Genomic DNA, 14,632 nt, shown 5'->3' with positions numbered 1-14,632 from the left:
AATTCATCGGATAAATTAGTGCTAAGAGTTCATTTACCAATATATTTCTTCCTATTTCCACACCGTGAATGAATCTGTTTAGAAATGAATGCGTTAACGTAGAGAGTCATAAAAATTCGATAATTACCTACTTTTTCTTGAGTCATCTGCATGCTTTGTTAATTTTAAGAATAGGGTGGTTTCCTATTATTTTTTATTGCCTAAATCGAAAGATTATTACTCTTGAAGTACGTATTTCACGCTTTTAGATTTTTAAATGACGATATCTATTTTTCGCGATTAAATGAAAATTGAAAATTTTCAAGCGCGAAAACGCGACGGCTAGGTAGGTATGAATACTGGGAAAAGCCCGTGTGACGTCGTTGTGGTTCCCGCTGCCGCAAGTGAGGTGACTTTGGGGCGAGGCTTTTAGCGCTGATACGACGCAGGATGCTAGCAGGTAGCCGAGTACCCTGCTAGCTGGTAGCGCTTGGCTCAAATAAGGATTATTAATGCTTTATCAAACGAAGAAAACCTTCCGACCTTAGCCAGTTTTAATAGGTTATTATTAAGGTATGTTTCCCTGAGCTCTGTGCCTCATGCATGCATTGGTAATCTCAGACGATGTAAAACTCCCATCCACTCGTATAGAATCTAGGTCCCTGTGACGTCACTCTGAGTGGAATCGCATGGGCGCCAATCTGGCCTTTTTCAAATGCGGTTAAAATTGACCATTGCCATTCGTCTAAACCGGGATTTGTAAAACCAAATAATTTGTATACTATGAATACAATAATGGTGGGTAACGAATCGCAATCAATGCCTTTCGTTTTCTTTGATCAAGGAAACTACCCTATTTTCTCCTTGAGACTCCTTTCTCAGGTTGGTACTTGTATTGCTCAACATATTCGTATTGACTGTACCACACGCGAAATATTTTGCGCTTAGCTAAAATGTGAGATCTTGTCCGAACGGTCCTCCTTACTTCCGATCCTCTTATATCATTTATTTGCGTGTAAATTTTGAAAGAAATGTTTCAAAGGATATACGAAACTTACTTTTACTGGAGGAGCAAACTTCTGATGAGCACAGTGAAGGCTGGGAATCCGATTCCAATCTGGTACTGCGCTGGTAAATTTATTCTTTTTGTTTTTTTATGTTTTATATATTTATGTTAATTTATTTTGGTTCATAAATAATTTAATGTGGTGTGTTTTTTATTACATTTTTTTCAAAATTGCTAAAAAATCGGCTACGAAGCCACGTATTAGTGTATCAGTGTGTATTAGTGTGACATAAATGGTGAGTCCGAGCATGAACTTAAAGAGAGGAAGAACCTCGCCACGGAGTCGGAAAGAAAACACTTCGACGGGTAGTGGAAGTGAGTTTCCATCCGCTAATCTGAACTTCGCTGGGCCTCTTGAGTTTCACTCCAGCTTCGGTAGATCAGTCGTGTCCTCGTCGGCTCTTGTTGCCGTGAAGGCAAAGGATGCAGGTCGCTTCATGTGCCAACCTTCCAAGTTTTCACCGACCCGACCACATCAGTTAAGTGGGGCCACATGTTATTAGAAACAATAGTACTTCCACGGTTTAATGGTTACCCATATTGGCCCAAGCTCACTATATAGGTTAATGATAATAGAGGCTGCATACATTATTACTTTGCCTGGAAATAAAATATTGCTCAACTGGCGCTTGATTTACTTGAGACGAAGTTTACTCATTGGTATTCCCGAGACGAATTGATTTTATTGATATTTCATGATTTTACACTTTCCCGGCGAATAACTATAGAAAAATCTTCTCGTGATTGCGCGCGGGTTAGATTATTTAAGAGCGCCGACGTTTCGGGTACCGACTCGCTACCCATTCTCACGGCTACTGAAGAATGCCGTGAGAATGGGTAGCGAGTCGGTACCCGAAACGTCGGCGCTCTTAAATAATCTAACCCGCGCGCAATCCCGAGAAGATTTTTCTATATTTCAATAGCCTTTGTAAAAACGAATATCTATGAGTCGATTTATGAATTAATTTTAGAACTTTTAATGCCACTCTATTTAGTCGAAAATACAGCTACAAAGAATTTACCTTTGGGAAAAATGTCTGCCCGACCGAAGATTCATAATTTGAAAGCTGAAGTTCAGGGTCAATATGGCGAGGCAGCGCAATAAATGATTAATTTCTTGCCTAATGATTATATTTAAATTATATAACTATAATGGATCGAACAAAATATATGGAACAAGTAAAGAGAGATGTGAAAGAGAAGAAATACGTAGGAGTGAAAAGATTAGCTGATAGGAGAACTGAGTGGAGAGCTGCGTCAAACCAATCCTAGGATTGTTGACCAGTGATGATGATGATGATGATGAACTATAATGGAAAAAATCCGGTGGTATAAGACTAAAAGCGACTAAATTTTCATTGAATGGTTTAAGGCCAAGTAGGTTTGAATATACCTATCATTGGGATATTCCAAGCTTTTCGGTTAAGTCATACCGAATAAATTTATGAAAATAATGAACTAGCGATCTGTGACGTCACGACTAAACCAGCCCATTCGATTCGGCGCGGCGGCTACGAGAACGCGCACCTCGTCACCCACTCCGCATGCAAGGAGCGCGCAACGTCGGCCGACAAGCATTGCACAATTTGGAAAATGTTGGCCGCAATGAATAAAGTTGTTATTACTTCTTATTCTCTCAGAATATTAAATGAAAAAATCGCGGAAGTTCATGCCCTCCTAATGCGTTTAAGAACAGAGTCACTAAAATAGGCTATCGTCACACGAATTACCAAACACTCTTTTAAATAATCAACTCCTTAAGCTTAATCAAATAAATGAAATTAGCATGCATGGATTCTGCTAAAAAAACACACATCTTGTTGAAAATGTGGAAGATCAGCCACTCCACAGGTCTTAAGTAATACGAGTCTTAATAGAGTCAATAATTCTTCTAATTTGTGTCTTTAATTATGAGTGCATTACATTTAAAAGCCATTTTTAACATAAAAATTTAGCATGAGTTGATGAAATAACATTTTAAAATAACATGAAAGGATGAGGCGTATGGCCTGCACCCGCCATATTTTCTTCGTAAGATGGTGGCCTTCGATTGTAAGTCGTTATAGTACTCTTCTTGTGCGAGGAAATAGGGGGTACTTTACTAGTACTGGACTGGTGATGGCCATTCAAGTCTTGCTTCGAACCCGAAGGCGAAAAGCGTGACGTCGCTTCCAGATACTGGGGATATTGAAGAATATTTCGTGCATTCAAAAGTGGATTGGAATCCGGTATTAATCTTTAAACAAATCTAGAATCATATCATAGGCAACCATACATTAGATTAGTACATATAGCTTGTGCTCGTAACTTACTTAAAACTTATACTGGTAATTTGTACTGATAACTGCCATAACTTTTGTTCGTGATTGTGTGTAAGTAGAGTAGTTGTTGTTTGCTTTGTGCTGTTGCTTTGTGCGTGTGTTTTGTTGCATGGCTTATTGTCGCACTAATACTTTGACCACTGAACTCTTAACAATGGAACGCTGGTTGCGCGGACAGTCTTGCAAACATGGCCGACTCCCAAGTGCCATTTCAATTGGGAAATTGCGCCAAAGTCAACCGTAGGGATATTGTTTTTTTAAGGCGCAAACACCTGTTATGGGAAATGAGTAATTTTTCCTCTCAGTCGCAATCTCATCCCAATCAATATGAACTGAGGAAAAACGTCTAAGTTGCGTGATTACACACGCATTTAGATGCAGTGCAACTCCAAGGGGTCCTTTTCAAGGTGGCCACTTTCTTGGCTCCACTTCGGGAGGGGGTGTTGGCGTTCCATTGGTTATTTAGTTCAGTGGCTCCTGCAATGACTAACTATGGCTGCTGAGCGCTTGCTTTGGTTCAAGGGCAGCCCATGTGCTGGACTTATCGATGATGGCGACGTGACGTCACCCCCCTTTCTCTCTCGCCATTGGCTCCCGTGTGGGTTTCCTCCCAGGAGGACGTTCGTGTGCAACTGCCGCGTGCTGAAATGGCGGCCATCTTCAAAGATCAAGTGTCATGCTCTCAGGGTGAGTCTGGTTTGTTAGGTACCACGATCTACGGAAGAGTCGGCCGTTGAGCCCATGTTCCTAATTGCTCTTAATCCAGAAACTCTTCTGTTCCCCGTTCTATTCTCCTGTAGATTTTCGACGCATGTGTCGTCAGCCTAATTGTCCTAAAATCTTTGTTCTTTTCCGCTCCCTCGAGTTTGGCAATGGGAATGATGACGTTTTTCTCAAAGTCCCTTGGTATGTTTACTGTTTTATACATGTCTCTCATGTAGAGCTTAGTTACCTGTATTTGGTGGTTGTGAGAGTTAGCTGTATTTTCCTTTGCATTATAAATAATTGCCTTGCAGGAATATCGTGAATTTCAGATGCTTCATTTATCCTTAGGCTTGACGTCAAACTCGGCTATTGAAGCTCCCATATTTTAGCTATTCGATTTCATTTTCCTCTTAAATCATTTACGGTGCACGATTTTACCCACTGTATAATTCTTGATTTCTAGTTCATTGAAGTCTTTAGACAAAGATCTTACATGACAATTCACCAACTATGGCCAAAGGAGAAGACATTTGCCGCTCAATGACTTCCCTTCTACTCGTCCTATTGGACATTCGACGCTCATTCTTTATAACTCAGCGAAGACTGCTGGATGCCTTCATTTCTAGAGGCAGTTTGTGTATCGTCATTTAAGACCGTTATCTTGCGCCATCAGATCAGCACGAAATCAAGTAGACTGACCATCTACTCCATTGATAGCGCTCTGCATGACCGACCGCGCATTTAAATGGATTCGCCATCGTGGGCACTCGCGTCGCTGAGAGGGAGCTAAATCGAAAGATTATTGCTCCTGGAGTACGTATTTCACGCTTTTAGATTATTAAATGACGATATCTATTTTTAGCGATTAAATGAAAAGTGAAAAATTTCAAGCGCGCGAAAACGCGACGGCTAAGTAGCAATGATGGGAAAAGTCCGTGTGACGTATTTCTGGTTCCCGCTGCCGCCCTGTGAGGTGACCTTGAGGCGAGGCTTGAGCACTGATACGACGCAGGCTGCTAGCAGGTAGCAGAGTACCCAGCTAGTGGGTGGCGCTTGGCTTAAATAAGGATTATTAATACCTTATCAAACGAAGGAAACTTTCCGACCTTAGGCAGTTTTAATAGGTGATTATTAAGAGATGTTTCCCTGAGCTCTGTGCCTCATGCATGCATTGATAATCTCAGACGATTTAAAACTCCTTTCTACTCGTATAGAAACTAGGTCCCTGTGACGTCACGTGGAGTGGCATCGCATGGGCGCCAATCTGGCCTTTTTCAAATGAGGATAAAATTGACCATTGCCATTCGTCTAAACTGTGTTTTGTAAAACCAAATAATTTGTATATTATGAATACAAATGGTGAGTAAGGAATTGCAATCAATGCCTTTTGTTTTCTTTGATGAAGGAAACTACCGTATTGCACTAGATATTTAGAAGGAATGGATAGCCCTGCGCTGCGGGCAATTTTGTAAACCGATTAAAAGCGCAACAGTTGGCAACATGTGGCTTTATCAATCTTCCACGGCACGGACTCCTCAATGCATACAGACCAGCTGACGTGGCGAACTTTGTACCGCCTAACAACCAATGAACAGTTTAGTAGCACCATTTATAAATCAAGGGAGGCTGTACTGTTTTCAATATTTTTTGACTTACTATAATATATATATAGAAAAAAATTCAATAAACCTAGAAAAATAAATATTTGAATGGCTTCTTAGAAATACATTTTCTTGATTCAATCTACATTGGATAAATCCAGATAAACTGGGGCACGTTAACGAGGATTTTTTTCCAATGAATTTTCTAATTTTTATTTTTTAACTTTGAAAATTTTAAACATTGTGGCCTTATGAAGCAATGAAGTCAAAATTTTATCCTTTCAGTTTTTGGGCTATTTGTGTTATTGACAGTAAAAGATCGTTTTAGGCTCTGATCTGTTGCGACAACTTGTTCTTGCGGAAAGTTTACGCGACGCTAGACCGTTGTTTCACTAACGCTTAAAATCACGTGAGAATAGCCTCTAGGGAGCAGCAGTAATAAACGACTTGAGGCAAGAAAAAATAGCGCGGATGGTTTACCAACACGTTAACATGCCACATATATTTGACCATAAGAAAAACATGGGTGCGCTATATTCAGGCCACAAACACTCACCTTGTGATTTGTAAATAGGGTAGTTTCCTTCATCAAAGAAAACGAAATGCATTGATTGCTATTCGTTACCCACCATTAGTGTATTCATATTATACAAATCATTTGGTTTTAGAAATACCGGTTTAGATGAATGGCAATGGTCAATTTTAACCTCATTTGAAAAAGGCCAGATTTGCGCCCATGCGATGCCACTCCACGTGACGTCACAGGGACCTAGTTTCTATACGAGTAGATAGGAGTTTTACATCGTCTGAGATTACTAATGCATGCATGAGGCACAGAGCTTAGGGAAACATGTCTTAATAATCACTTATTAAAATTGTCTAAGGTCGGAAAGTTTCCTTCGATTGATAAGGTAGTATCCATATTTAAGCCAAGAACTACCTGCTAGCAGCCTGCGTCGTATCAGCGCTCAAGCCTATGCACTTTTCGTTGAATCGCGAAAAATAGATATCGTCATTCGAAAATCTAAGATCGTGAAATGCGTACTCCAGGAGAAATAATCTTTCCATTTAGGCAATAAAAAAATAATAAGAAACCACCCTATTCTCATCGCAAAATGCAACACGAATTGGGCATTTAATAAGATTAAACTCAAGGGGCATATTGATTATGATCATTGGAATCCTCGGAATGAGGACTTCCTCATCTTAGAATTTCCTTCGAGTATAGTCACGTGAATCACGATGACAATCAGTGTTTTTAGTCACAAAACGCGTTCCATTACATACAGATGGTTGGTTTAGGTTTCGTAGCATCATCGTCTTCGTTTTTTTCGCAGACAATAGCTTTGCGTGAATGCAGAGTACTTACGATTTGATTCTGAATTACGAAGTTTAAGTCATCCACATCCATCTTCCTTCTTAGCCACCAAAATTGGTCGCTCAATCAACCATTTGTGAATTTTGTGGCTATCAGTCATAATCGGGATGTACTCATCTTTCGAAGAAACGAAATTGCAAAAATTTCGATGAAATGAAATCTATCTGCTGGGTTCGTAGACAGGAACACGGTCGTTACCGATAGTCAACAATTGCCATACACGGTTGTAACGTGTTTGCTGACGAATCAACTCGAGCAGGGCTAAGCCACGGCTTAGCCACGACCACTGAGAGAGAAGGCCTGAGCGCTCCATCGTGACGTCACGAGTCGTAGGCGGACGGAGGGAGTAGCGAAGACTGCCATTGATAGCGCCGATTGGTGGGGAATGCGTAAGAAAACCAAAGGATATGCGAACAGACATTTCTCCGGCTACAATTTTCCTTATATATCATCGTATGTACTTACATTTAAATGATGTTAACAGTAAATCCCTACCTCGGGAAACATAATTGTTTCGAATGGACAAACGCCTTCGCCGAAAAATATTCTTCGAAGAGAAACAGCTTGCTTCCAAATACATTCGAAACCTCGAGAATATCATTAAAAGTCTTATATTCAGTAAAACATTTTTTACGCATCAGTGGTACTTTTAACATAGAAGTCATAGGATTTTTACATCCTTCACGGGTCTTCTATTTTTTCAGTATCGCTGCATTAAACGATGATGAAATAAAAAAGGTATGTTCTTACACTGCGCAAGATTAGGATAAAACTAGATTGTGCTTCTGTTAAATTACATAGGGATTGTTTTGATTAGACCTATCTGCAAACTATAATTTCATGGCAATTTATGCACTTAATGGGGCGAATTGTAACCTTTTATGAAACGGTGATCTAGGATTTGCTGCTTTAATGTGCCTGGGGAAATTGTTTTGAATGGAAAAATACCATGTCCTACCTGATAACACAGAAATGTAGCATATAATGCATTCAGTTGGGAAAATAATAGTTTTTCTTATTGATCCAGTTGTTACGAATACATTTAAGCATATGGACAGAGTCATGCCTTTAGAGTAATGGTCAAGAAAGATGATAAGGATGTGGATAAACTATACTCAGCCTTGGTGGATTGGTGAAGAGAGATACTGCCTTCCTGTTGATGGATTTGTTTTCATCTTTTGATTATAACACAAGCCACATCCAGACCAACTTTTTCGAGACCAATGATGAATTTCTTCAGAATATCTTTTAGAACACAGGCTGACAGAGTACTCACTGGCAAAATATGGACAATATCTTTATATGAATATAGTAATAAGTTCTCTACCGCGAACACAAGAGCACTAGAAGCTAAACTGCTGGAGTTATATGCAGGTCCTACTATACATCTGCCCTTGTAGTCAAGAAAGGCTTTCAAATGAACTTCATCCATCATAAGGGTGATATAACGCTCGTGGCTTTGCAATGAGATACTCGGTGCTTCACGTAAGGTAGAAACCCAAGCTCATTTTGCTCATTAATTGGACCAACTTTAAAAGAATAGCAGAGCCGTTTGATAGTAACCGGATGTGGGAAAACCAAATTACCAGAATTGCGAGAAAATTTATGAACTTCAGGAGATATTAACAAAACATTGCAGCAAATACAAATATGTCACAGATGCACCTTACTTACTTTCTTTTCTTGAACCTACTTACCTTTTTCTGGAACAAGAGACATTTGTGATTTGATAAAGTTATTCAAAGATTAATTTGCAGAGTCTTTAATTTTGCATTCTTCCAGTAGAGCTACAATATCGCTATAAATATTTATATTATTCGTGGAGTTTTTAAAGTCTATCCAACACATCATAGGTACTTTTTATACATGAAAGAGGCTTGAAAAAGTGGAGTGAATTTGTCTTTGCTTTTAATTCCCTTTTTCAGTGGTATACTTTGATATTATTATGAATATATACTATTAATGAGTAAGTAGTAAGAGATGGTGCACACTCCTGCAAAATCCTTTAATATTGAACGCAAATAATATTGAAACCAACCTGCAAAGACACTCGAGAGTAGAATTGTTTCAAGAAACCAATAAAAATTCGTCTACCGGTCAATGCTTATATCAAATATCTTTTTAATTCACTTTTAATGACGATCTGCATTTACATTATACTAACATTTCCCTGAATAATCACGCCGTCCAAATAGGAAGAAAAAGATTGTAACTCACCTTGGAATATTTCGTCGACTGGAAGTCTTTTCTGGGAATGGTAAGTATCCATTTCCTCTTCGTCTCTTCGTCCTTAGGAAATTTGAAAACGCACACTTTCGTTTCCTCCGTGTATTTTCCTCTGCACAGAGGCAGACAACACTAGTACACCATTTCTTGAACACTTATATTCAATACTGTTGCCCACAAAACCATCGCAAAAGTTTTAAAACTCCAAATAACTTAGCTTTAAACAGCCCAATCACCATTTTCACCGCAATGGCTTATAAATATAAACGAGTCGATGGGCGTTTGATTTCATCAAGGGGGTTTGGGAGGGGGGTGGGAACATGTTTGTGTCACGCGTTTTCGAGTATTGGGTCCATAAGTTGCTTAAAAAGGGAAAGAAAACACTTACAATATCGTTTTAATAGATGAAATAGACGGAGGATACGCTCTTTCGCTCTCAACAATACTTAACGTCGTCTTAGTAACCACGATGATATAAGCGTTATGACCGTTTTGAATTGAATATTAACGTAATGGAGAGAAATATAAAATTAACGACGGATGAACTTGTGAAATATCGCCGATTTTTCGTATTTTGACCCTTGTCCCAGAATTGTAGCTTTTCTCTTTCTGATTATGAAGGTTTGAACCCAACATACTTCAAAAAATATAACAGCTTTTTTTTATTATAGGACTGAGACCAATTCAATGCACCAATACCCAGCCGATCAAGTTAATTTCGAAGACAGAAATCCAAAAAGCGCGGATCTATTAAATGTTACCACCTTTAAACCGAGAGAAGCTCAAACGCTGTCCTCAAAAATCCAGCATTCGCATATTCCTTGAGGTTTATTTATAAAAATTCGACAATTCATACACATCATAACTGTTCATCTATTCATAAATATATGAGCGCGGAATAATGTGAAAGATAGCTATCACCTGGCCTGTAAATTATTTTCACAAACAGCCATAAAATTAGCTATTCTAAAATCTGCTCTTATTTGTGAGGTGGGAGATGGCAATATGAACGCGAAGTATCGGGACACAAAAGTAACACCATGCACGAAAGTTTTTTTTATTAACAATACACATGAAAATAGATATTCTAAAATATATTTTTATTATCACTGTATAGATGGCGCCACCAACGCAAATCAGCATAACACGGCTATCATAACAGGTCGCGCAAGATTTTTTCATAATCATTACATATTCACAGTAAATTGTCTTCGCCGAATTATCTCAATTTTTGGTTACGGCATTCATTTGTCGTGACGCCTTACGCGAGCTTTATTAGATATCGATTCCCGACTACTTGAATCCCATACAATGTAAAACATTCTTAAACGATGAATTACGTCAGGGTGTAGTCTCCGTAACCCCAAATTTCAGCGTTGGTAAAGAAGTATGCAACAGGCATAACATATAGGCCCTACGTATGCTAGAAAATGTAATTAAAAATTTTAATAGCAAACTATCTGTAATTTCGTGTGGTGAAATAACCACGGGAAAAAGCAACCCTGGTATATAATGGTCAGTATTACCGGTTACTATGATTGAAATTATTCCGCACTTTAGGCAATCAATAATGCGACTGAAATGATTTGATAAAAGAATGGGTATGGATGCGCCTTGAATATTGAATTTTTCGTATTTCAATGATGCATGATGTAGTATATAATTTTGGAAAGGAGATATATTATCAAAGGGAAATTAACACTGTTAAAAACAATCAAATATAAAAAAATACATAAATACAGTTAAGCATTTTGAAATGGTGTAATGCATGCAAACGTCATTGAAAGTAAAAAAAGAAGTCAATAAAGAAGTCAATGTTTAAACCAAAATAATAAATTGGTAACGCTAACGTGTAGTAGAGTTGGTTTAACAGACATCAACAATCACTTCCAGCCTTAGCAACCACTTCGAAATCCAGGATGAAATCATACGTAAAAACGATATGAGTGTATCGCCATTTACTTCACATTGAAATTAAATGTCGATATTAAATTATAACTATAGTTGCCATGGAGCCCTTATTATAACGAAACATTTATATTACCAATCAGGTACTACCCTGAAAATATCGGAGAGGTACGGTCAATAGCAAAGGAGAAAATGAGTCCTATCGATATAATTTCATATCGATATATTTTCATTAGGAATCGTTACCCATCAAAATTATTTGCATGTGTGCATAGAGCTTTTTTATCTGACCAATATATTAAAATTTATATCCCCGTAGCTATGTAAATAAGTCTAAAAAGGGATCTATCGAATGCACACTAAGATCGATAATTACTTCGGCTCTAATCATTCGATCCGCTTGATTTAACTATTGTCGGATAAAACACATTATCAGCTTTTATATATCTGACTTTCATATTCATACCTTTATTAACAACAAAGTTATTAGCGAATAAAGCGTACCTAAGGAGATTAGTATCGATATAACTCGCACATGACTCGATCGAGCGGAATGGTCATCAATGCAAATGTTGACTTTTTTGATAAAAGTATTACCCTGAAAATTTCATTCATCTAGCTGAAACGGTTGCTAAGATATTCAAGATTGTATGCTCCACAAAAAAATGGCGACAATGATTTTTCGCGTGCAGGATATTTTTCGGAATTTAATTATGAATTAAGCAAGAGGGTTACGGGGAAATCAGGCTGAAACATTAGGGTTCGGAGAACCCTTAACTGTTTTTCTAGGAGATTCCAAATTTTCATGTGGCACATGTCTCAACGCCGAAATCCGAGTTTGAAAATTCGCCCTTCACGACAATGTAAAATCGAAATCGTTTATTCCTCGGAATTGTTTCGACGTATGAAAATTTCATGATAGCCAAAAAATCAACCAAAAAATTCCTACACCTCATATTTCAAGGAATTTGTCCTACGATTATTGCAAGTTGGTCAAAAAAATTCCTAAACTTTTTCCATAAGAAAAGCATAGAAAACGTTCAAAAAATAATAAAAAATACTAAATATCAATTGGTCGCCATAACAACCGTACCAAAAAATCTACCAAAAAATCTTATTTATGTCCATTGAATATCATGTTCCTCAGACGTTTAAAAGCACAAAATAAAAGCGAAAACGTTTTAGTCCCATAAGGCTCCCATGTTAATTCAAGTCGATATATCTCGAAAAATGATCGACTTTTTCAAGTTTTCAGATTTTTTCTCCCGATGAATTTTTTTTTTTACTTTTACGTCCAATAAGCCAAATACCCCCACCTATCACAGTTTGGGTTGCGAATTGTGATGAATCAGTCAGTCAGTGAGTGAAATTGCAGCCTTATATATGCGTTTAACAACTGCAAGCATTGTCGGAAGGCGTGGTTGATAACCTACGGCTCGTGACGTCAGACAATTAGAAGGCATCAGCGCTCAGGCCTTGTCTCTCGGTGGTCGTGGCTTAGCTCGAATTAAAATATTTTTTAAACAATTATATTATTTCAAGTATTTTTGCTTACTAAAATGCTTTTGACATTTTTACGAAGCTTAGTCATTAAATTGGTAGAAAAAAATATTCAGTTTTTACCGACATGACGGCTTTTGCAGAGTTAACAACTCCTAAAAACATACCCCTAAGATCAAGATTATTTTTTTTCGTGAACTTTTACTATTTGGTAATGTTTATAATTTTATCCGGGGCTGAGACGAATCCAGAGAACCAACATCATTCAAATCGGATCAGCCGTTATCAAGTTTCATAAATGGTGTAACTAACACGATTTTTGACATTCTTTGATATACATAAAGATATGTCGTCCATCGATGAACGGCCCCTTGCGCTGATCCGATTTTGTTTTGTTCATCATGGCTGTCCGCTAGAGCGGTTGGAGGAAGGCGGTGGTGTCTATCTGGGGAAAACGATTTTGAACACTTTCTGCGCGAGCCTTTATATTGTTTGCACCAGAATTCCGGTTAGGCACGCGCATGCGCACTCGTAATATTTTCTCATGTTCTATTGTTTCCCATTTTCTTAGGTTCTGCATAACTCATGTAATGGACGAGGCCTTCATTTTTCGTCCAGCTTTAAATATTACGCTCCACCGGGACATTATTTGTGCCATGAAAAGAGAAGCAATCCATTTTGTCTCTCACTGTTTATAACTGTTTTCGCACCCATGATTTTTGTGTTTATTATCCTCTGAATGTAAAATGATCCTGGAGTTTAATCAGAGTGTCTGTGCTGGGAATGGATGCTGATTTAATCGCGTTCTTTACAGATCTCCGTGGATGGCCCGTATGGAGCTCCGTCCAGTCACATATTCCGTGCTCAGCATGCCGTGCTCATAGGCACGGGCATCGGCGTGACTCCGTTCGCCTCCATATTGCAGTCCATCATGCACCGCTACTGGAAGGCAAGGCACTGCTGCCCAAACTGCAAGTACTCGTGGGCATCGGAAATACCTCCGTCCGTGATGAACCTCCGAAAGGTAAAATTGGCGACGAGACCTTTCCCACCCAACCCTCCTCATTGAAAAAAGTCAAAACATTACATTTACACCCGTAATCCATAGGAATAGGTGAATATTTTTAAATGGAGTCGCTGAGAAAAACGTTTGCTATGGCATTGAAGAAATTGGTCATGCATCCGCACGGGGCAAGATTCCTTTTCCGAAATATTTCTCCAAATGCCGGGATGATGCCACTTGTAGTCAATAAGTTTCATTTACGTGTCCGAATGCAGCATAGGGGTGCATTCATTGGAAGACAGCGAACGACAGAACATGAGTTTTTCTAATCTTTCATTTTTACGCGACGTTTATCTAAATTTTAGGACCGCGTAATTATTATCTGTGCTTTAGGCGCTTATTTAAATACTGTGTTTGTCTAGCGATCCTTTTTATGCATTCTTTGCCTCAAAAATTTATGCAGTTAGCAGGTTCGCAGTTCACCATGTGGTTGTGCTGTAGCGTATTAAGTGTAGCAAGTGCCGTTGGGGCAAGAGTCCTGGGGCAAGGGTCCGCATGAGAACTCTTGCCCCACGGGCGCCAACTCCTACCCCATTTTATTCCATTGCTTTACATATAACCTGATAGTTTCTGTAATAACTATCACATGTACTTTGTTAATAAATGTATTGAGAAAAAATGCGGAACTTAAGGAGAATTTCATTCATAGATATGCATAATGCAGCCACATGTCACTCCAGCGAGCATTAGACCACATTCAAAAGCATTGCATGCGCATACGCGGTGTATAAACTTAATGCAAAACTCTGAAATTCTTACGATTTCCCCCTACACCGAGAAAATATGCATGAAGATATGTAAAAATAAAGGTTAAGGGTTGCAATGCTAAGCGACGGTTGGTGGACGGCAAACTGGGCATTAACTTCTTCGGAAAAACTGATTATC

General features: G+C 38.6%; 1 protein-coding gene across 1 annotated transcript in view; it reads left to right on the top strand.

Moving 5' to 3' along the window:
• LOC124156976 (NADPH oxidase 5) overlaps positions 1 to 14,632 on the top strand; it is a 214,222-nt gene that overhangs the window by 190,510 nt on the left and 9,080 nt on the right. The window contains exon 17 of the mRNA XM_046531419.1: positions 13,499 to 13,708. Coding sequence (XP_046387375.1) covers positions 13,499 to 13,708 — 210 coding nt within the window. The remainder of the gene's footprint in view (positions 1 to 13,498; positions 13,709 to 14,632) is intronic.

This window comes from Ischnura elegans, chromosome 4, assembly GCF_921293095.1.
Source record: "Ischnura elegans chromosome 4, ioIscEleg1.1, whole genome shotgun sequence".
NCBI classification, from domain to species: Eukaryota; Metazoa; Arthropoda; class Insecta; order Odonata; family Coenagrionidae; genus Ischnura; species Ischnura elegans.
The sequence above is the reverse complement of the archived record's forward strand: the minus strand, read 5'-3'. Positions and strand labels throughout refer to the sequence as shown.